The sequence below is a fragment of the Lagopus muta genome, chromosome 4 (assembly GCF_023343835.1).
Source record: "Lagopus muta isolate bLagMut1 chromosome 4, bLagMut1 primary, whole genome shotgun sequence".
NCBI classification, from domain to species: domain Eukaryota; kingdom Metazoa; phylum Chordata; class Aves; order Galliformes; family Phasianidae; genus Lagopus; species Lagopus muta.
Window position 1 is genome coordinate 62,396,652 of NC_064436.1, and position 24,024 is coordinate 62,420,675.

Genomic DNA, 24,024 nt, shown 5'->3' on the forward strand with positions numbered 1-24,024 from the left:
GCATCGCAAGTCAGAACTCGCCCTCTCCCAGGCGCGCGCTGCGCTCTGCATGCCGGGATACGTAGTGAGTGACCTCGTTCGGCCTCGTTCGGCTTTTCCCAGTGCGGCGGGGGAGAGGGTCGGCGAGTCTCGCGATATTTGGGCGAAAGCCTCGCGAGAGTGTCTCCCTGCCGGTGCGTGGCGGAGCTCGGGCACGCCGGCTGCGGGAGTGCCGTCGCCTCACTGCTCCGTTTACACCGTGCCGATCACCCCACCGGCTCTCGCGGGGTTTCTGAGGCAAGTCTCGCGTAGCCTGGAGGACCACAGTCAGGCCTGAGGAACGCTCTAGCTGTGGACGCCATTTTGGCTTCTCTAGATCTAGTCACCGGGTGCCGAGCGCGTGCTGAGCCTCTCCTCACCCACGCCAGCAATGGGGAAGGCTGCAAAGCGCAAGAAAAAGGCCTCCACATCTTCAAAAGCCAAGGGTTCAGCAGAATCAACCATAGCCATGGTGAAGAGCAACCCCTTTGAGGTGAAAGTCAACAGGCAGAAGTTTAACATCTTGGGAAGAAAGACCAAGAACGATGTGGGGCTGCCCGGTGTGTCACGGTCCAAGGCTATCAAGAAGGTAAGAGGACAGCAGAAATGGGGAGGGAGGTGGGCAGCTGTAGATGGAGAGGCCGTGAGTCTGGAGCCTCCACAGGTGAAGTAAGAGGTGCATCCCATGTGACAGAAGTGATTGCTCACCTCATGCTGCTGCGGTGAAGAGGGTGTACACAAATGTCTCCCTCCTGAGCAGTCATACAGTGCTGGTCTCAGTACCTTACCATGCTGTGAGAATGACTCTGTTGTTACTGTGAACTGGAGTACAGCAGGAAGCACAGGGGTTTATTATAAGTGTTCGTTATCTAGATTTAGATGCTGCAGGATGTTGAACTTCTTGATGATGTTGCAACATCACTGTAACAGGGAAAGCCTGAAAGAGGAGTAGGTTCTCATTGCAGTGGAAACTGTGTAGATACAAAACTACCACTGACTTGGAAGACTAGGTTGCTTTTTGTGCAATAGTTAGCTATTTAACTATTACATTGCGAAAGAATGTTAAGATGCAAAGTAGTGGTATGTCCTCATTGATAATAATGTCCATACAGCTTCAGAGAATTAAATCTCCCACCCTTGACCCTTTTGAAACTGTCCCCCCTTTTTTGTTGTTCCTTCTTCCCTCTACTGATATCACTGGCTGCCTGACTAAAAATCCATACTGCATGAGGGAAGCTGTTACTTCATATACATTCCAGCATTTATCCTTTCCTTGAGTGAAGCACTGGATTTTTTTTCTGACCTCTCCCTGTAAAGAAAACAGGAAAGAAATCAGAGTTTCTGTAGCTTCTGTTAAGACTTAAAAACTTTAATGTAACAGCTTGTACTGAGGTTCTCAGTGATGTGGACGTTGATGATGGACGCGATTTCTCTACAGCCACTTGAAAAGAGGTTGTAGCGAGGTGGGTAAGGCCTCTTCTCCTACTAGTGGTGGATGAGATATAGTGACTTTAAGCTGTGCCAGAGGTTCAAGGTGGATACTAGGAAGAATTTCTTTTCAGAAGGAGTGGTGAGGCATTGGAATACAATGCCCAGAGAGGTGGTAGAATCACTGCCCCTGAAGATGTTCAAGACATTAGAGATGTGGCATTGAGGGATGTGGTTAATGGGCATGGTGGGAATGTGTTGATAGTTGGACTAGATGATTTCAAAGGTTTCTTCTAACCTTAATGATTCTGTGATCAAATCTGGATAGCTACATGTAAATTGAATCTGGATGTGTGCATGTCAAACATAATTTGAAGTTATAATGCAATGGAAAGGACAGCAATTACAGCAGAGCAGCTAGATCATAGGCTGCAGCAAATGAGGATTTGATTAAATACAACAGCCATAAGCACAGAGATAAAGAATGGTAGCTGCTTACCTTTGGAAGACCTCAGGTACATAGGGCTTCCCAGAGAGATACCCTTACTTCCACTACCAGCCCTTAAATGAGATCTGGGAAGGGCTAGATCCTGGCTCCACCCCTTCTGGTCACTCAGGTTTATTGTATACACCTGAGCTCCCTTGAGTTGTCCCTGCCTTCTCACCAGGTGCTCAGTCACTGATTCAAGTCGTGACTTAGCATTTCCACTACAAAAGTACTTACTGTAAATAAAGTTATTTTAAAAACTAATGCAATGAAAGGAAATGGATAGTTTGTCATTTTGAATATATTGTGAAAGATTATACATTAAAATTCTATGAATAGAAGTAATTGGTGAGAGAGGATATGAAATAATGATGAACAAAAGTGCTTTCCCATACCCAAGTTAGTAAGATACGTGAACATTCTTACATGGCATTTAAATTCGTCACTTGTATATGCTATGTAAGAAGTAAATTGAAGGTAGAACTTTAAGAATGGTAGATGAAACCAGGCTTCTGCAGTCAGTAGTGGTGGGGGCTGTAAATTGTGGATGCTCAGGGGGCCACAAATGCCTGTTGTAGAAAACCTGCCTTCTCCTTCAGCACACAAGTTTGGGAGTTCATTGCAGTACAAACAGCATTGGAGTACAAACCTGTCCATGAGACTTAGTTGACATCTCTTAAATTAGAGCTGATTTTTTTTAAAACTGAACACAGCCAGCATTTTCTTTCTTCAGAAACTGTTTAATAACTTCAGCATTTTAGAAAATCTGATAACATTCAATTTTACGTTTTAAGTTTTTCCTTCAACTAGTAAGGTAAATGAAATGTTTGTCATGAGTTACATCACTAGCACTTAAAAATAAGCCTGACTTCTTTGTGCCACAAGTACAGCACGTGCTACTTCATACATGCCTTACTGCTCTCGTGCCTTTAGTGCTCAGCGCTAAAGGAGAGAACTGTTATGTATGTACCCACTTGGGTTTATTTATGTCTTGGATGACAAGACCAGAAGAGGTACAACTGATACTTCTGTTTTCTTTCTTTAATACATTCTTATCTACTAAGCCTCAGACTGAAATCAGAATTCTTTGGAAGCAATGGTTAGTTTTCTTGTATGACAAAACAAGGACATGACACAGTGTATCGTATTTTGTGTTCTGGGCAGCTTGTAAGTGTAGTTTATTACTCTGTGTTGTGTATTGCATATGCTTACCATACCCTCTGAGTTTTGCATTATGGTAGACTGGATGATTCCATATTGTCAGGATGCCATGAAGCTTTTTTGCCTTTGCTTTGAAAGCATTTATTCTGTTCATTTTTTGAACTTGATCTCCTTTTTTTCTTCTAGCGAACTCAAACATTATTGAAAGAATATAAAGAAAAAGGAAAGACAAATGTGTTTAAAGATAAACGTTTTGGTGAATATAACACTAAAATAAGTCCAGAGGAAAAGATGATAAAACGATTCACTTTGGAAAGACAGGTAAAGTGTAAGAATGGGAATTAAAAAGAAAATTTGGGTTGGGAGGGTTACCGTTAATAGAAGGTTTTGCAGGCTAATGTTTTTTGTTTGTTTGTTTTGTTTGTATGTTTTGAACTTCTATGAAAAAACGTCTGTTTATGGGAATCCAGAATGTTCCATGAAAACTTCCTGGTGTTGCAAGACAGATGTTTTTCTGAAGAAGAAAATTCTTTGAGCACGTCTGAGCTCTGATGTGCAAGCAAGCCAATTTTAAGCAGTTGTTGTTTTTCTTTGACTGTTGTAGATTTGTTGTGATTTGGAAATTGGATTAGAAAAAGGCAACCACCAGCAAGTACAATTTGAGATTCTAGTCTAGCTGTTGGAGAACAGCCATTTCATTTGCTGACAGGAGGACCTCTGTAACATGCTGTCATTCTGTAACGTGAACTGTTTGTGTAGTACCATTCTTTCAGTTTTATGATACTCAATCTCCAGAACTGAATAGTGTAATATTATAGCCTGCTGGTGATTTATGTAAGCTACATTTCTTCAGGACAGAAATGGAATAATGAAGAATTGTTGCTAATAGTATACAGATAAAACTTAAGCTTTAAGTGTTCTGAGTTGCTTCATTTCTACGTTACTGTAAGAATAATGGAAGCATCATACTTTCTCTCCTAATGTTTTATGTATTTTGGACAGAAATATTAACCTGGTAGTGTTCACAAACACTAGAACAGCAAAGAACTGGAACGAGAATCTTCTCAACTAATCTTAAAAATGCTGGTCTTAGTTTGTTGCCTGAAAACTAGAAATTTTTGTTATTTAATTGTGGGTTTTTTTGTTCTTTTTAGCAAAATTATGGAAAGAAAAATATCTATAATCTCAATGAAGATGAAGGATTAACTCATTTTGGACAATCTTTGGCAGAAATTGAAAAACTGAATGATATTATTGATAGTGATAGTGACACAGATGAAAGAGGAGCATTGTCAGGTAATTATCAGCTAATATCTCACTGCTCTGTAGTTTTTTTTCACTGTTGGTTTTGTTGTTGGTACATTTGCATCATTTGTTTCTTTCACTGAAGAAAAGTGTGTAAATGGGTGGGCTGTTGAAGCCAGATTACTACTTAAATACATGTGGAACAACTGTCAAAATTTAGCAGAATCTAAGTTGGAGCTACCCAACCGGCCTGTGGTTTTTTTTCAGAATTAATGTGTACCTAGGTTTCAAGTGCTTTGGGCAGCATCTGAAGTTTAAGTGGTTTTCTTGTACCTCTGCACATAAATAGTAGTTGGAATATAGAAAAAATATTCCTATCTCATGCAAAATGTTTGTCAGTATAAGTTGTCCAGCATCTTTTTTAGGTGTGAATGTGAGTAGTATATGGCTGATGAAATAATTTTAACTGCTCCCATTCTCAAATACTAGGGGGATGCTGTCCTAGCAGCCTCAGCACTTACATATAAGTTTGAAAAAAATGCACAATTTATTTTTTCTTCTAGCTGAGTTAACTGCTGCTCACTTTGGAGGAGGTGGAGGCCTTCTTCGTAAAAAAGCATCAAGTGAGCAGGAAGATGAAGAGGAGGAAAAACCTAAATCTAGGAAGGAACTCATAGAAGAGTTGATAGCCAAATCTAAACAAGAAAAGGTGAGTTTTTAGCTCAAAGGAATAAGTTGATTTATGATATGGAGGACATCACAATTTGTCTTTGCGGAATAAAGTAGCAGTAGCACAGAAAATGATGTAGATAACTGTCTGGAAAAGAGTCTACGGTCCTTGAATGTCCATCTGTCCTTGTAAACACTTAAGGAAATAAAGTGAACGTCTACCATTCTTTTGTGTCTTCAAGTCTCTCATTTTCTTGACTCATAGAACTAGTTTCCTGTATGGAGCCCATGTGGCATTCAGTACAACTGTATTGCTTCTACCGCTGTGGATGTTTATAACTTTAAAATGTTAAGCATTTGAAATTTTTTTTTAAATTTCTATTTTTTTATTTATTATTTTTATATTTATATACATCAATTTGTTTTTATGCTGTAAGTGCTTTGTCTTATCCAGCTGGGTCTAACTGCTGCATTTGTGTTTTATTTTTCTAGCAAGAAAGGCAAAGTCGGAGAGAAACTGCCTTAGAACTTACTGAAAAGCTTGACAATGACTGGAAGGAAATCCAAACCCTTATGGTCCGCAAACCCCCAAAGTCAGAAAGAAAGGACAAAGAGACAGAAAAACCCAAGGTAAAGTTTGGCTAGATTACTTTCATTTATTCTAATAATTTGTGGTTTTCACTGTCCTAGTGACTGAAGTATGAGGCAAAGTTGATTGCTTTGCGAAATAAAATGAGAGAGGTTGCGTGTTGAGCAACATTATTGACTGTTGGTTATTTTTAAGACATACTTTTGCCTGAAGAATAAAAACTGTTGAGAACATTGTCTTACTCTGAATGCCTTTGTTACGTTTCTTGGGTGAAACAACTTCTATTTGATGACAGATTTTTTCCTTGCTGTGACCTGAGTAATGTCCCTACAAAAAGGGAATTAAGGTATTAAGCTTATGAATAAATTTGTTACAGCCTCAAGGCTTTTCCTATTTGTTGTTCTTCATACTTCTTAATCTAAGAATAAAAAAATAATAATAAATAATAAATAAATAAAAATTATGGTCTTGTGCTATGTATTTTTTTTTCTTGTAGGCATTTTGTATTATATGGTATTTATTACCTGGCAGTAGAATTCTGTTTTCAGAAGGCTGAAATAATGAACTGATCTCATATTAAAACTGATCTTAAATAATGAACAGAAGATACTGAATCAGAAAGTCATATTTTAACATATTGCTTTTTATTTTAAGATGCTTCATGATGTACTGAATATTCCACTATGTCAATAATGTGATATCCTAGACAAAAATTGCTTCTCTGTGCTCTGCTGAAAAGGAAAATTATCTTCCCTTGCTTCATGTGAATCTCCTTTTGAGAGTTATCAGGGATGCAGGGATCAGACTGTGTACTAAATATAACATTAATGTTAAGTAGGAGAAAATTATCTGGTGACAAGTAAGAAGAATAATTACCAGAACTGAATTTTAAAGAAGCAGGTTAGTGACTTAAGCATCTATCAAGAGGATTGTAGACACAAGCTCACTGTGACCTCTGCTAGTAACTGTTTTCCCATGTATGCTGCTTAAATTGGCTGAGCATCAGCAACTCTTTGTTTCCTTTGAGGTAGATATATATGTAATTAATATGATAACAAATACATAGTTTATTTCTAACAGTGTTTATGAACTGAGTTATGAACTATAAATTGTTTCGTTTATTTTTTTAGAAAAGAGTATTTTATTAATAAATAATATTTTGAAGCTTTTCAATTAATAAGTTTTCATTTAAGATAATGTTTGTAAGTTGTTCATCTGTGAATAATTTAAATGGAGGAGAGTTCAGGGAAAATTTCTATTCAATCATTCAATCCATTCCTTATGTTAAAACTGAATTGAAAGCAGCTTTCTCTAGGCAGTCTTTGCCTTATTTCTTAAAGGCCTTGTTTTCCAGTTGTTGTGTCTGGTAGAAGGGTGGATGCAAAGCAGAATAATAAAACTAAGATAATAAACAACTGTATAAATATTTCTCTAGCCTGATGAATATGATATGATTGTTCGCGAACTTGGATTCGAGATGAAAGCAAAACCTTCAGAAAGGATGAAGACAGAAGAAGAATTGGCAAAAGAGGAGGAGGCACGACTCCAGAAGCTGGAGGTACACCAGTAGGGTTTCGGATTGTTGTCTAATCTGTTTTTTGGAGTGACCACATGTACTTATTGCTTGGCCTTTGATTGAAAGTGGCGGTACTAAACTGCTGTTCATCAGAGGGCAAATTCAGGAAATCTCTTTGTGTTTTGTTTGGAATCTAATATAGTAAAGGAAGCATGGACTTAGTGCATGACTTAGTGAGGTTCATGAAATAAGTAAATGTTCTTTTCGATAAAAAATAGAATATCACTTTGATTTGCCTTTAAACGTTTTAAATTATTCAGAGTTTAGATGCAATTCAGTAAGGGGTGATATTTTATTGCAAAGAAGTTGAGCTAATATGCTGCCAAGTCATGTCATGCTTTCTTCTGGTGTTGTAAATCTTCCAGCAGTAGCATGTATATAGCTTTGCTTCGCATAGGAATAGGGTTCTCTTGGGAAATGTTTCATGCTGTTTCTTCTATACTGCGCTCTGAGTCCTATGGAAAGAATTAATTACGTGGTAAATGTTTCTCTCCTTTCCTTTTGGGATGTTAGGGACACTTCTAAGATGGTAGAGAGAGGTGGTACCTTCACGTTACAGCAAAAGGGAAAGGATTTTTTTTCTTTCCTATTCTTGTTGTGTTGTTTGATGGATGATCTAGCTGAGTGCCAAAGTGAAAGTGCTTCTGAAAATGATTGTTTCACATGTTGCCCGTTGGGTCTATTTGTAAATTCAGTGTAATGTTAAAATCTTAAGATTATGTTTTCTGCAAACTTGTTCCACTTAGGAGAAAGAAATAAACTCTGCAGAATCACAAAACACCAATGGAAGCTGCATTTTCTGGTAAACCACACAGATAAAATGAGAGAACATAACAGATTTGGAAGCCCAGTTAAAAAGCCTTCCAAATAACAGTTATCACATATGCAATTGCATTAGGCTATCAAATCATACTGCCCAACAAAACAAAATATTAGTTTTTGTTCATAATTTGCCAAGTCACTGTTTTTAATTTTCACCTACTACTTGATAATTCTAGTTAGCTTTTTTTTTCCCCTTTGCTTTTCTTAAATGCAGTGTTTGAGAGTTCTTTCATTCTTGTGTAAACACATGATCTCTGTGTATGTTACTTCTCCTAAAACACAGGCAGATCGACTACGTCGAATGCATGGAATAGATGAACAAGAGAATAAAAAGAAACCCAGCCACGTGTCAGCTGATGATCTAGCTGATGGCTTTATCCTGGACAAAGATGACAGACGTTTATTGTCTTACAAGGTAAGATAGGAAATCTCAGTGTTTTCAGGGTTCTGAAGTGCAAATAGGAAAATCAGTTTGGAAGTGATCTCTGGAAACCTTTAGTCCAAATCTGTGCTCAAAGCAGGGTCAGTTGTGGAATCACCAGGTTGTTCAGCATTTTGTTCAATCTTGTCTCGAAAAATCTCCAAGAATAGAGGCTACACAATCTATCTAGGCATTATATTCTGCTGATTTTCTTACTATAAAAAAAGTTTCTCAATCTGAACCTCTCTTGTTTAAACTTAAACCAGTTGTTTCTCTTTCTGCCACCACGGACTGTGATGCAGAGTGCTGACTGCCTTCTCAGTGACTTCCCTTATAGGCACTGAAAGGCTGCTGTTTGGTTCCAGGCTGAAAAAAAACGTGTTCCACAGCATCTCCTCAAAGATCAGATTCTGTGACCCCTGATGATCTTGGTGACTTTGTCTTGAACTTGCAGCTGTTTGTAGATAATCTTTCTTGTATTTTAATACTGTATTCTGTCTGATTTTTAAAAGTGCTGAGGAAAGGAGAATGCTTGTTTCCCTCTGTAGTCCTACTGTGCTCTGTAGCCTTCTGTGCTCTGACTTAACTGGATTGCGGACAGGTCCTTAGCCCTTCCATTTGTTGCTTTTTACACTTATTTATTTTTTTTAATTTGCACTATATGCCATATGAAGTAGCTTTGCTTAAGGTGGCAGAGTGAGTAAAACCTTAAAGCTGATGCAATGAGTCACCCTGACTGTGTGATGCATGTGTGTGCATGCTGATCCTTTCATCTTCTTATATGGGAGTAGCAAGGGAAGTGCTCCTCTCAGCAGAGAATGCAAATTGTGAATGTGCGTTTAAATTTTTGATTAAGAAAACCAAGATGGGAACAATTATTTATCTGATACACTCTTTTAATGCGTAGAAGTAGTTAAAATGTCTTTTTAACCAAGAATGCTTCTGTAAGTGGTGTAGAAATTTTATGCAAGTATTCCTTACTTTCCCACTGGTACTATTGTAGTCCTTACGTACTGTATCCTGTTCTTCCTATCTCTTACTGCTCCTTAGAAATACACTTCTATTCATTTATCTGTATACATTCTCTCTTCTTAAAATTCCTTCTTGGCTGGCACAGCTGCCAGTCACTGCTTGGTCATAGTAACTTTTAAAGATACATTTCCATGGTGATTCTGGCAAATTGCTGTCACTTCACTGGTGTTTTAATTCACTTATTTTCCCTACTGGCAGGATGGCAAAATGAACATTGAAAATGTGGAGGAGGAGGAGGACAAAGAAGAGGAGGAGGGCAAAGAAGATGAAGAGGAACAGGAAGAAGAGGAAGGTGAGAAGGAAGATAATGAGAATGAAGACGGTGAGGAAGAATCTGCTACTGAAGATGAGGAGGATGTTGCGTCAGATAACCACTCGGATCTTGAGTCTGACCTTGAGAGTGAAGAAGAAGCTGCAGGAAACAAAGAACAAAAGAAACACAAGGCAAATGAAAATGAATTGCAGAATGTGGAGGAACTGGATCCAAAAATGGAAGCTGCCAAATCAGAGCTTCCATATACATTTGCTGGTAAGCAAAGGACTGATGCAGAGATCCCTGTTGTCTTTAAGGTTTTATAACCTGTGCTTCTCTCTGTCCTGCAGTATCTTATATATTCCTGACAATCTATTCTAATCTAAATCTTCTAATCTGAAGTTTTACCTCATAATTGTCTCCTACTGTTCCAAGTGCAGACAGTAGCTGCTGTTCTTAGTGATTAGCACTGATCATGCTGTGAGCAGTGGAAACTGGATCTGTTTCACCCGAGAATATTTACTTCTGCTTCTATAAGCCTTAGAATTGACAAAGACATAGTGAGGATGAAAACAGAAAGATCTGTACTTGTTTCCAAGTGCATCCAATCTAAAATGCTGTGTTTTGCATGAGAGAAGTTAAAATAGTATTCTGTCATTGATGTTTAAATGAGGAGAGCTTTCCTTCTGTCGCGTTTGGACTGATATTTTTGTCAGAGGTGTAGAGAGGCAGCATTGTGAGGTGTCATCCCTGTGATACAGCACTGCAGCATTTTGAGATAGAGACAGTCAAAGTTTGACTCCTTTGGGACTTGTACCTAGGTGGAAGGAGGAAGCATGTTCCAAGTAGTATACAAACCAATCATTAATACTGAGTATTTAATGCGACTAGCTATTGTCCTAGTATAGGTTTCTCTAATAAAATTAACTGTTACACAAGATTGAACAACCTTTCAAACAACCTTCTCCTAGTGCTTGCTTTTTTCCCATCAAAAGGAAATAGCATACATTACCCAAAGCCTTTTAAATTGCATTCAGGATTTATCTTAACCAGAAAGCAATTGCATTAAAATAACTCAAAAACTGAACAGATTAAGATGTTGTTTAGCACATTCACTTATGCAGAAGACTAAAATACTACTTTTTGGGGAGGAGGGTAAAATTATTTTCTATTAGTGGCAAGTTTCTTACTTTATTTAATATCCTTCATACAAAAGCTCATTAGATGAGAATTAAATGTAGAGCTAATTGTATTATGGTAAATTTATGGTTGAATGAATGCATAAGCTCACTTCTGATGTGTTGCATGTGTGTGCACAGTTACGCTCAGCCTGGGCAGCAAATACAGCACAAATTGCATCTTGGTTGTTGAAAAGCATTCGTCTTATTATCTGACTTATGCTCATGTGTGCTATGTTACACACATTTTGATAGGCTGCCATTACAGGATTACTATTTAAAAGCCATGTGTTATTTTTTTTTCTGAAAGATGACACTTTCAAATTGGGAATCTGTTAGGTGGTCACTTGAATTAAATAAATGTTAGAGATTTGGTAATTTTTTGTTTTTACCTTACAGTTCCCGAGTCCTGTGAGAAATTGAAATCTTTATTGGCTGGAAGAACAGTAGAGCAACAGCTTATTATACTGGAGAGGATTCAGAAATGCAATCACCCAAGTCTTGCAGTGGGAAACAAAACAAAGTTGGAAGTATGTTTTCATGTTTTGTTTTATCTTGTATTTTAAGGTTTGAAATTAACTTTGAATCCCTGCTTAAGTTTTACTAAGGATTCAGGAAGCTGCATAACATGTACATGTTCTTATAACAGTGCAATCAACATACTGCTTGTTTCTTTTCTAACTTTTTTATCACTGTTCTTTTGTGTTCTGAAAAACATGTGTGATGAAAGAAAATTAATGTTTTTTAACATACTGTGCTTCTTGCAGAAACTATTTGGCTTTCTTCTGGAATATATTGGAGAGTTAGCAACTCTGGATCTACCAGAGCTCAAAGCAATTGACAAACTCATCCTGTAAGTAATAGATCGTGTTCACTTTTGCTCCTTTCTGGTCTAAAGAGAAAAGCTACCTAGGGTGAAGTATTTAATATGTAGCTCTGTCAGGATTGTAGGCAACTTAGTGTCCTAAATCTGTTTCATGTATTGTCTGGACTATTAACTGTACCAAGACATTAGAACGTAATTTTTTATCTGTAAGTGCTTTTCATGGGTAGTAGATAAATAATATGCTAGCTGTGCATGAAAACTTCTGTATGGAGTTACCCATTCAGCAGATTAAGGGCTTTACGGTTTGCAGTGACGGTGTGCTGTTGCCTGTACAGTTGTTTTTTTTTTAACATGTGTTTCCATTCTGTGAATTCACTCTCATTAGGAACTAAGTGAAAATAGAATTAGAATGTTATAGCAAGCCCATATAAAAGTTCTGAAGAAATGTTTTTCAGGAAATTGGCAATTTGGAATTGTTATCTTCAAATATATAATGGGTATTTATTGTGGCAAGAGAGCCAAACTTGTCTCACAGTTACATGGCAAAGGATGAGGGTCAGTGGATGCAAGTTGCAGTAAAGGAAATTCCAGTTACTTGCAATTGTATTGTTACAGCAATTGTATTGAACCCTAGAACAGGTTTCCCAGAGAAGCTGTGGAAGATTCACAGAATTGAACGAAACTGTAAGCAAGCTGATTCAGCGCTGAAGCTAGCTGTGCTTTGAGCAGGGAATTGCACCAGGTCCCCCCAAGGTCCCTTACAACCAAAATTAGTCTGTTATTCCCATCTTGACTTTGTGGCCGAGGCAACTTTTTTGCAGTGAATTATTTGTATGTACCTTGAAATAAAAAACAAACAGTGAAAACTAAAGGAAATAGTTTTTAATAAGCTGTTATGTGCAGGTTTAGCATGCATTACTCTGTTGCATTCATCAGCAAGAGCTGCTGATAGCCACACATGCTGGGGTTTTGTAAAAACATGAACACATTTTGATTGTTTTATAGAGCTGAGATTTATTAATATCACTGCAAACATTTTAAATGAAAATACTGAAAAGCAGATGCAGATGTCTGAGTGCACCTTCCTGTAGGCTTTAACCACAGGCCAGGAGCTGGCCTAACTTTGTGGGGTTGGGTTTTTTTTTGTATTTTAAGTAATAACTTTGCTAACCACGTTACTGCTGTATGTGTTCCTTAACACTGCATGAGAATATTTTGAGTTATGAGTTGCCTGATATGGACCAGCATATCTTTGTACAGTAAAATGAAGAGTTAGGTGATTTAGAAAGATGTGTTTTAATCATATGAGATTATTTAGGAATGTATTTTAAAGTTGTAATTATTTTTTTTATTATTAAGATTTAGAAACCTCCGAATCAGAGGTTGCCCAATCTGCAAATCTCAGATTGCCCAGTGAAAAGTACATCTCTGTAAACCAAAAATATTACAGTCATAATCTGTGCAGGGCCATGGTGGCTATTTCTCTAAAAAATAATTTGTTTCAGGGAGTTTGTTTTTGTTATGGATGGAACACAAGAAACCACCCTGCAGATGCTTAAAAATCAGGTTTTTAGTTAACATCACTGGTGTAACTTGATCATGACTTACATTTCTTCTTAATAGGCCATTGTACAATCTTTGCCAGATGTTTCCTGAAGCAGCCAGTGGCAATATTAAGTTTGTCCTTCGAGACGCTGCACATGAGATGGAAGAAGTAATTGAAGTCAAAGGCCGTGCAACGTTTCCAGGCTTGGACACGGTAACAAATACCTGCTGCTAAGCAAGCTCTTGCTCTTTCCATTAGTACAGAAATGCTAGTAAATGCATGATGATGGGGATGTAATTTTGCATTTCAAGTTATATAATGAGTTATTAGCATCTATGAAGTTTTATATTTCTTAAATTTAAATGTGCAGATAAAAAAACATTCTACAGAGTAGAAGTGTGACTGATATATTAACAAGGGGAATAGATCTTAAATTGCCTCTCCAGTTGATGTAGTAGAGCATTATTAGTTTTCCTGATGAAATTTTCGTGGATATTGATGTTGTCTGTTATGTCCTGATTTCTTCAGTTACATTAAGTGCAAATATTTTAAAAATGCTCCATAGAAGTGCAGTATCTCTTAGTTTCAGAAAAATATCAAGGAAATAACATAATGGACTTAAAAGTACCATTTTTAATGCTGTAGATGTGAGTCATGCTAAATTAATGACTCAGAGTGAAAGGACTGAACTTACTTTCTTGTATTATTCTATGATTAGTAATACTCCAGAATTTCGGTAGCCATGCTAAATGTGAAGAGACTCTATTTTCAAAGTTCAGGTAAATGGCTGTTAGAGAATTCACATGGAACATATAGAAAATGAGTATTTGTTTATGTAGTAGACTGTTTTCAAAGAGCAGACGTAAGTCAGTAATCCTAAGAGAACTACTTGTTTGGTTTTTTTTTGTCTCCCAGCTTGAGAAAACAATGTTGCCTAATTGGATATTTAGAGTAATGAAAGAAAGTGAATTAAAGAATTTGATTGGAAGACTTGCTTCTTATAGCTTGGACAATATTTATATGGGGTTCTTTTTGAAGAGTCTTCAGGATGTTTTGGGTTTTGCAGGAAATGTATTGTGGAGAGCTTTTAGCTTCTTAGTATGTTTTGTCTATTGCTCTTACAACATGCAGTTCGACACACAGTGGATGTTCTATTTTCTCAGGTACCTTAAACAGTCATTTCAGTAAACAGGTTGTAAACATATCCGACTTCTGAATGATGTTTGCCTTAATATTTTTAGACCACTACATGACAGCTACTCATCTATCACAGTTACATATGTGTAAAATTAAGATCCTTGGAAATGTCTTAATACATTTTCTCTCTATTCTATGTTGTATTCACTATCAGCTTATTTATTTGAAAATTACATCACTGCTGTTTCCAACATCTGACTTCTGGCATCCAGTTGTAACTCCTGCTTTTATATACATGAGTCAGCTGCTTACTAAGGTATGTCTATGATGTTGTGTCTCTGTATACAACTTCACTTCCTTGTTTCTTCCTAGCACTCCAACTATGTGTTATAATAAATGTGTATATATTGGAACAGCACTGAAAAGGATGCTCTATGTTTGGTCACAGATAGTAAATGCAGAAAAAAATTAATAGAAAAAACTCTCATAGAGTACAATCCAACTCAGAATTTGATCTAATATTTTTTGTGAGCTGTCATGCAAGAATATCTTACATGAGAAACTATGTGAAACTAATGGAACAGACTGAATAAAGTACAAAATCATTTGTTAGTGATTTCTCTTTCATATATTGCAATTGTTCCAATTCAAGAAAGGCTTTCATTTAAGAAGCAGTAATGTGTGTTTTCCTTAAAACTTTACCTAGTACAGCGTATTGCAGTGTATTTAAGCACTTACTTTTCTATCCAAATATTTTTCATATAGGCTTTGAAAGTTCTGAGCTAGTTGTTTTGTTACTGTTGCTGATCCAAGTTGCTTGGAGCCTGATGTTTCTTTGTTTCACTTACGAAAATGGACTTGGGGTTGGAGGCAAAAAGTAGGACTAAAATTGACACATAGTTCAGATGGCAGAGCAAATGAGCAGTAAGAACTTTCTGGTGATTGAGCACCTTCTAGTGGCTAAACCTCATCTTTCTCATCAACTGTGCCTATACTCTTTAGTAAGAGCTAAAAGGGAAGGCAATATTTTTCGCTTAAATCCAGAGGGTTCCATTATGCAGATTTTAAAATGTGTACAAGTCCCTGAATATTTATGCCTTTGGAGGGATGCTGCATTTGTGTTGGACAGACATTTACTAATAATGTGCTTTCTTTTTTTCTTTTTATAGTGCCGCATCACAACATTGCAAGATGTTATTAAAGGTTTGTTTGTATGCTCTTTGCTCCTGGAATATGTATCTCTCTCCAAACGATTTGTACCAGAACTCATCAATTTTCTTCTTGGAGTACTTCACATATCTCTACCCAAACAGCAGGCCCAGGGTGAGTTTGTTTGAGTAAGTGAGTAAGAAATTTTTATATTAGTGATTTTCTTTAAAATTTCATTAATTAATTAATTGTCTTTCACAATGAATCTCATGTTTTGAACAGAAGAGCCCAACCATCTGCTAGGCTAGCCTTCCATAGCTTTGATCTTTCAGGAAAGAAACAATGTTTTCAAACTTTTAAATTGCTCACAGTGCAGTACTTCTGCAGTATTGTTCTAAGTAGAGACCACACTGTAGGACTACAGCCTAAAATTCACAGTTCCTATAGGATTATAATGAGTACCCTGTTCTTCACAGTAAGGAAGCAGTTAATGCTGCACTCTTCCTTATCAACTAATAGCCATTTCACCAAGAGAAGTATGTCACAAAATTGTTGTTTTTCCTTTTTGTTTATGTGTCTGGGATTTGTTGTAGTTTAACAGAGGGCAGCTATCCCCACAAGCAGATTAGTCTGTGCTGTAACATAACTGTGTAAACTGTGTAAATGCAGACAACAAGAACAATAAAACTGTCTTTTCAATGGGATCCAGCTGCTAGCAAGTGATTTTCAATTGCCAGTCTTCCAGTCTTTGTCTTTCTATGACTTCTTTTTTCCTGTGTGGACTCACTTCTAGCTTTAAAATTGCTCCAGATCTGAAGCTTCTTGTTGAAGTGTTTAGAGACAAAAATTCACCTAGAGGAGCTTTGTCAGAGCACAGTGCTAATTCACGTGCTAGTGTCTCTGTCTGGGTCACTCATAATGTCTTTGAGCACTGCAGGAAGAGTATTCTCAAATGAAAATTTTCAATTATTTATTGGCAAAAACTCAGAGAAGACATCTGGGATTTAATGAACTTACAGAGTAATTATTACTGTGTTCATCACTGTTGATGAAACACCTCAAGTCTTTGTTCTCTGGGCAGTCATCAGTCAGGCATGGAAGGTTCATCTTCTGTTGTTTCAGTGTTTCAGTTTATCTTCAGCATTACTGAGTGGCTGTCTTGCAGTTCCCTTTTTTGTTCCTTCAAGACTTTCATGCCTTCCTGTGCTGGTGTTCTTTTCTTCTTTTGAGTTTTTGAGCTACAAATGATCCCTTTCTCAACAAGCTTAGTATTGCATTTTCACCTTTATTAGCTTGTGTGGCTGTAACCTGCAGACTCACCCAGCTCCTTCTCACAGTGTAGCAATTTCCTCTGAAGTGTGAGCCAAGGTTACACAGCTGGGTTGCATCAGAGCTAAAGCACTGGATTCTTAGAACACCAACAGCTGCGCTCTTAGAACAAGGTGGGAAGAGACTACAGAGTGGATGGGTTACACTGCACTTAAACTGCTTTCTCCTTTGTGTACTCTTGTAGGAATCTATGATCTACAGAGGTTTTAGATACCATTAAAATACAGGTTTTTGCAAAATCAGATAAGCTTTTTAAAAATAGTTAGTGGTAATTATTTAAGTTTTAACCATTTTTTAATTTTGTTTGTATTTCTGCTAATGTATTTGCGTTAGTTAAATTTTCACAGTGTTGTTTTCTGTTAGCAGGGAAGGAGAGGTGAATAAAGTATATACTAAAGGCACAGCATTCTCTTTCTGAAAATTTTTCACTCAGTGTTGATGTTTTGAAGTTACCAGATATTCCATTGTGTTTATAACTATCCCTGAGGGAACTGTTACTTATAAATGTGATGGTTTTGCTGTCAGCAGTGAATATTTTAAAGCAAACTGACATCCAGCTCTCTGGAATATTTTCTGTCGTCACACCAAAAAATTTCTTGAGGTTTTATTTTGACAATGAGTAACATCAACAAGTAGAACTTATTGTTTTCATTTTACGAGTTTAATCCATTTATTTTTCACACGAAATGGTACAGAACACAACTTCTTGAAAGACTAAAGTACACAAGTACACTTTCTGGTCTGGTTTAGGTTTTTTTTTTTGGTTTTTTTTTAGTAGAAAAACTGGAGGGAAAGAGTAGGAAGGAATCGCCATTATTGATAGCCTGTTAATGGAACTCTGATTTAGAGCTGCTATCCTCTCACAAGTAAAAGAAATAATAAACAGTTTTGAAATTAGTTCCATTGTAAGCTTGCAGAACTTAAAGGATAAAGAGAAAAGAAAAAGATCCAGCATGGGGACTGCAAATTATTTTCTACCTTAGCTGTGAGATTTAGCATAGTAATTCTCAAGTCTTTTCAATGTGCCCTGCCCCAGTTCGTGTTCTAAGTTTCCTCTTCTTGTTTGAAAACTACTTAGGTGTAACTGGAGAGGACTTTACAGTATGCATCTAAGGGCCTCAGCTGGAGAGGTTCAGTGATGTATGGTAACTGTGAGCTTCTCCTGTTCACGCTCACTGTTCTGCTGGCCCACTTTCTGGTCAATAAGCCACAACTCACAACTCCAAGGGAAAGTTCTGTTCCTTGCCCTTTCCTCTGAAGCATGTCCAATACTTCACCCTTGCCTGCAGTTTTAACTGTGCATCTTGTTCCCCACAGGGCAGATACCTGCTCTCTCTTCATACGTGATTATGATTGTGCTTGTAGTCCGTTATTTCAGAGAATCCTAATGCTGCTGAAGTTTGGGGTGTGGTTTTTTTTCTTTTTTCTTTTTTTTCTTTTTTTTTTTTTTTAAGACTGTGATTAGGAACTTCTAAAGAATTAATACTGAGAACCTATTTGTTGATCACTGTTCTTGTTTCTTAGGCTATACTGTAGTCCATCCATTCACACCAGTGGGGAAAAATTTAGAACTGCTTTTGGTGTGTGATAAGAAGGATCTGGAAAGTTGGCAGAAGCAAAACCTGCCTTTGAGTGTTGTGACTAGATTAAAGGAATTGAGCAAAACAGAAATTAATCATATCAGGTATGTGAGAATAAGAGCAGCGAGCTGCTCTGCTTTGTTTGTATCTTACTACTCTGTAGCATATGGAATTATGAATCTTATATTAAAATGTTATGTGGAGCACTCAACCCCTCCATTCCTTTTCAGTACAGTTGTGGATTGATGGGATGATGCATATACAGAGGATGTGCTCAATACTTTGAACTGTCATGCTTTTCAGAAGTAAATACTGCATTTACCTACAAGGGCTAGAAGAGTCACAGAAGTAATCAAGCACCACAGTTAGGAAAGAACAAAGTTAAACATAAAACATGTTAGACCACATTTTTCACCTTGTCTGTGTGTCATATCATAACATCTCAGGGATGAGTAAGTGTTTTGTGATGAAGGTTTTTTTTTAGGAAAAAAAAACAAAAAAAACCCAACATAATTCTGTTCTGAGTGTGACAGTATTAAAACCAGTGTAAAAACCTGTTACTCAAGCAGCAAAGACACAATACTGTTTTGTCCTTTGTGCACCAACACAAGTAGTTTTTGCTGATGGCTTTCTTGGGTATTTGCTTGCATAAAGAGAGTGAAATTCTAGTCTGAACTAACAACCAGGAACAGACTTGTAACTGATTGTGTCAGAGAGTCTTAATAATAGATACTGCTAATTCACCAAAATTTAATTAGCGTAATACATTTTATTTGACAGTGCAGTACAGCTTTTGCAAGTGAAATTGTTACATTATTTTCTACATTACCAGGTTGTCGTGTCTCGCCTTGTGTCTTGATCTTGTTAAAAGATGTGCAGTTCTATACGAGTTTTTACCATCGTTCCATGAAATAATGCATCCAATAAGAGTACTCCTGACACAGCATGTGTCAGCGAATGAATACCCTGAACAAATGCAGGTATGTGTTCCTCCAGTGTGAAATAATTGACACAATTGGCTCATTAATAAATGCTGTCATCTTCATCTGTTCTTTGGAAAGAAAAAAAAAAAGTAGAATAATCTGTGAGATGTTTTCAAGGGTCAGGTGTTTGCTATAGGTGATTTTCAAATATCATAAGTGATGTTTTTGTGGAGAAAACAAGGAGGAGTAGAGAATGCTTAGAAGATATTTTTCATTGTCTGTCTTGTCTTGCACTTCTAATTGAGGAGAGCAGAACTTGCTACAACCAAATACACACACCAAGCTAATGAGATTGTAATCAACATATGTACACCTGGTCAGCTACTTCACTTAAAAGAAGTCAGTTTATTTACCTAGCAATTAAATTCAAATATATATGTATTTTAATCTGTCTTTAGGATATAGCAAAATTGTCCTCTCCTCAAAGAGGCATTATGAAATAAAGAGAACAAAGTTTTGTAATGTTGATGATGCAAAATGGCCTGGTTTTTGCCATCAAAGTAAAAAAAAAATTAGCAGTTCTACTTAAAATGACTCTGAAAGGTGGCTCTTGAATTGATCTAGCTTTAGTCTCGCTTATTCATCTGTTAGGTAAAATTATCTGTAGACGTTTCTGATTGCCCATGTTTCCATCTTAGTGAAATTCCTGAAAAGTTTAAAGAATTGTTTGGCCTGGAAAGTTTACAGCATTTCAATGTTGTCAGTATCCTAACGAATAGCTGTTCTCAGAAGAACATCGTACGGGGAGAAGATTGCTGTTGATTTAATTTATAGGAGGTTGTGAATTATGGTGTCTCTAATACACTTTTGAAGTTGTAATTTGATTTGCGTTTTCAGGAATGGTATCACAGTGCTCTGAAAGAGCTGGAGAACAAAGCAAAGCACTATACTCCACTGGTATGTGAGAAAAAGAAGCCAGTGCCATTGAAACAGTATACACCCAAGATTGTGAAAGTGTAAGTAAAGCAAGCTTAGTGCAAAAGAAAAAGTGCATCTAAGCATTCTGATGCTAAGACTTCAGGCTAAAAAGAGTTGGAAGGCAGGACATAAAATGGGCAACTTTGTTTCTCTGTTGCATTTTATGCAGGAGCTGCAAAGGGCTGGGTACTTCGGTGGTAGGAAGAGGAAGAAAAGGGAAAGAGGGATTCTAAGAAACAGAGCAGAAATTACTGTGTGAGGGAAGAAACAGCACTGGGAACCAAGTCCTGCCCATCTAATCAGTTATAAATTAATAAATTTCAAGTTGAAAAGACACTTACTACACAGTACGTTACTGTGTACTCTGCAAAGCACTTGAGTCTCAAGGACAGTAGTTCATAAAAAATCATACTGAAATATATAGAAGTAAAGATGAATGATGAATTGCTGTGGGATTTTTAACTGATGCAAAAGAGCAGGCAGACTACTACTGTACTCTGTCTCACGGACCATGGCAGATAATGCATCACATTAAGCATTCTTACAAATACACCAGGCTGCACAATTCCTTTTTCCTCCCACACAAGCAGTTTTCTGCCTTTCAACAACAGCAGGCACAAAAAACATGGAGCTTTCTTTCTCTCTTTTTATAGAGATAAAATGGTCGTGTACATTGTTATGTTCTCTCTTGAAATTAAATTTAAATAGCGCTGGTTCCTTTTGTAGATGGTAGAACTGTATTCTGATTCAGGAAGTCTGATTTATATTGACTGCTGACTCATCTGGGCCTGTTTATTATCTGCAAGGGCAAAAACTTGTCTTACTCATTCTAATTTAAGGAGACAGCTTTTCCTCTGCCATGCACATTTATTCCCTTGTAACTGATTGGGCCTTTTTTTTTTTAGAGTTTATCTGTAGAGAAAGTTTGCAAAAATGTAAAATATATTGGGGGATTCCCTCTTTTCCAGGTACCTTTTGTTTTTCTGCTCCAGCTTTTTCAATCTGTTTAACAAAATGCAGGCTATGTGGGGTATTGAAGTGTATCTGTTTTCTGGAAAATGTTATCTGCTTAAAATCTGCGTGGTGATGATACGCAGCTGATCGGTGACCCTTCTTCTGGTATGTTCAGCCCCTTATTTTTAAAGTTGATCACACAGTGTTCTGTGTTCACATATACATATTTTCGTTTCAGTTTGGAGTTTGGAAGAAAGCAGGGAGGCAGCAAAAAGGAGCAAGAAAGAAAGCGGTTGATTCACAAACATAAACGTGAATTTAAGGGAGCCGTTCGTGAGATCCGGAAGGACAACCAGTTTCTGGCTAGAATGCAGCTTTCAGAAATCATGGAGAGGTAACATAGCCTTTGCTTCAGCAGTACTTTAAGAGTTGTTATTCTGTGTGTTCATTTCTTTGCTGTGTGGGGAGACTGAAGTGATGATAAACAGTATTAAACTTGGGAAAAAAAAGGAAAGTTTGGGGGAAATGAAAATTTTCATTAGAGATCATATTAAATTTCGACTTTGTAGTTTCATTTCTCTGGATAAGAACATGCAGAAAGTTCTTAACTAAAGTATTTGGTGACATCTAAGATTTGTGGGGCTTCTTATAGATGAATATGGATAGTCTAAATGTACTTATTTACTTTCCCTAAGATAATCCTTCTGAAATATTTAACATATTAATTGCTTCCTTTGCAGAGATTCAGCCAGAAAGCGAAAAGTGAAAGAGCTTCTTGGTAGTCTTGCTACACAGGAAGGTGAATGGAAAGCTATGAAAAGGAAAAAGGGGAAGAACTAACTGGGACTGTCTACACACAGAAAGTTTGGTTTTACTGGTGTATAAAATACCACGATTGTATGGCTTTTGCACAGACTTTAATTGCATCCTTTGGATGCATTCCTTTTGAGACAAATAACATCATCAGATCTGTCTGAAAAAGTGAAAGAAAAATAAAAATAACACTTTTGTATGTGTGTGGTGTATTTCTGTTTATTTTAACAACAGTATCTGTATGAGTAATCAGAATTATCAGTGTTTATTTCTATTGTAAATCACACAAATATTGTACAAAAAAATCTTTTGATATCTCTTTAATATTGAATAATTGCAAGCAGCTCTCATAGTGGTAATATTCTTGAAACTTTAACAGTAATACTGTAACTATTCTGTAGCAATGGTTCATTCTAATTCATGGTTTTGGTGGAGTAATGGAGTTGCTTTTCAAGCACTTTTTTCAAGTCCTTTATTAAAGTTGTGCATCCATTCATCTCTTCAGTGATTTTTGGATTGAATTGAGCTCTCAAATTCTTGGTTATCTAAGGCAGTAAACTACAATTCCTCAGCATATTTGTAAACATCTGATTTAAGCTGACAGTAACCTCTTTAATTCTATTTGTTTTATCATATATGTGTAATTACAGTGAACTACCTAGCATAACTGTGGAAAATATCTGCTTTTCAAGTAGAGCCAGTAAATACTTCTTTTTAAAATACTGTGCTTGTGAGGAAACATTGAATTGAAACAAAGAACACTACAGTTGTTTGAAGGTGCTAGTCTAAAGTAGGTCATAACTCAGACATTCATTGTGATCTGTTGATAAATCTAGAGACAGGGTTGGTTTTGGGTTGTTTTTTTTTTTTGCATGAAAGAAAATTACAAGTTTTGAAGGAAAGCATTACAAAAATTAAATCCTCTATCACAGTAACATTTGAGGATCAATGCAAAGAGCAAACTAGAAAATCTTTAGAACAAATGAAATAATTAGCCAGGGTTCCTTATGAAAACCCCATCAAGAAAGAAAAACACCAGAAAGCACTCTTCTGGCCAATGGGTAACTCAGGAATGGTAACATCTACTGTTCGTGAAGAAAGGTTTGCTGGAAGTAAATCTGATTTTACAGTTCTTCTTGTTTCAGATTGTCTTAGAAAGTTTTGCTTGTGCTGTTTTTCCAAATGAAACCTGGAAGCATGACTAAAACTAGGAGGGAGGGAGTTAAACTCCTCGGCTTTGAATTTAAACTCATGGCTAAACTATCTTCGTAAGGTAAGACTTAAAGATTTACCTATGTATGTTTCTTAAAAGAGTATTCTTTCTTTGAAGATTGTAGCTTTTACTGAATCTCTTTGCAACTGTAACAAAGTAATTAATGTGTGAACATCAAGTCTACAAAAGCAACACCAGTATTAAAACGGGCTGGATACTGAGTACCAGTGGGGAGGTACTCCTGTCACATACAAACGAGGTATCTGTATTTGAAATCTACTCATGCTTTTGAAAACAAAATGTATTTTCAGTTCTCCTTTCCAAAATCAGTAAAGCTATCTCCAGAAACTTCAAAGAGATCTCAGCAGATCAGTGTGCCTCCTGTTTTGTTTCCATTTGGCACAGCGTGGAGATTTTTTTTTTCCTTCCTTTGTCCAAAATAATAAAAGATAGATTATCGTTATCTTAAAAAGTATATATGTATATATACTGCTTGGTTCAAGACAAGAACTTCAGAGTGAAGCAATGAGGAAGAAACCTAACTTCTTATTTCATATTATAAATCAGCATTTTCTATCTTCAGTTTTTGTCCTTTGCACAATTAAACTGTCAAATAAGTATTAGAGTTTATCTGGCTTTATTTTCCAACAGCAAGTAGCTTCAAGAGGATTTGCACAGCTGGGTATTAAAATCACAG

General features: G+C 36.8%; 2 protein-coding genes across 4 annotated transcripts in view; one reads left to right on the forward strand and one right to left on the reverse strand.

Annotated features, from left to right (window-relative positions):
- GRK4 (G protein-coupled receptor kinase 4) overlaps nt 1-1,987 on the reverse strand; it is a 34,590-nt gene extending 32,603 nt beyond the window's left edge. The window contains exons 1-2 of one of the 3 annotated variants that reach the window (XM_048943420.1): nt 1,946-1,982; nt 727-1,327 (exon numbers count right to left, since the gene is read on the reverse strand). Coding sequence is in view for 1 of the 3 variants with exons in the window: in XM_048943419.1 (XP_048799376.1) it covers nt 1,946-1,967 (22 nt within the window). In the remaining 2 variants the exon portion in view is untranslated. Of the gene's footprint in view, nt 1-726; nt 1,328-1,945 lie in introns of those variants that run through there. The other 2 variants (XM_048943421.1, XM_048943419.1) reach the window with 2 other exon arrangements.
- NOP14 (NOP14 nucleolar protein) lies at nt 10-22,313 on the forward strand. Its single transcript, XM_048943398.1, has 18 exons — nt 10-607; nt 3,281-3,415; nt 4,249-4,390; nt 4,903-5,048; nt 5,501-5,638; nt 7,033-7,155; nt 8,279-8,410; nt 9,647-9,977; nt 11,279-11,409; nt 11,647-11,732; nt 13,329-13,464; nt 14,603-14,704; nt 15,558-15,711; nt 18,391-18,550; nt 19,279-19,426; nt 20,267-20,385; nt 21,540-21,695; nt 22,042-22,313. The coding sequence occupies exons 1-18, from the start codon at nt 410-412 to the stop codon at nt 22,139-22,141; spliced, it is 2,637 nt and encodes an 878-aa protein (XP_048799355.1). The 5' UTR covers nt 10-409; the 3' UTR covers nt 22,142-22,313.
- The last annotated feature ends 1,711 nt before the right edge of the window (nt 22,314-24,024 follow it).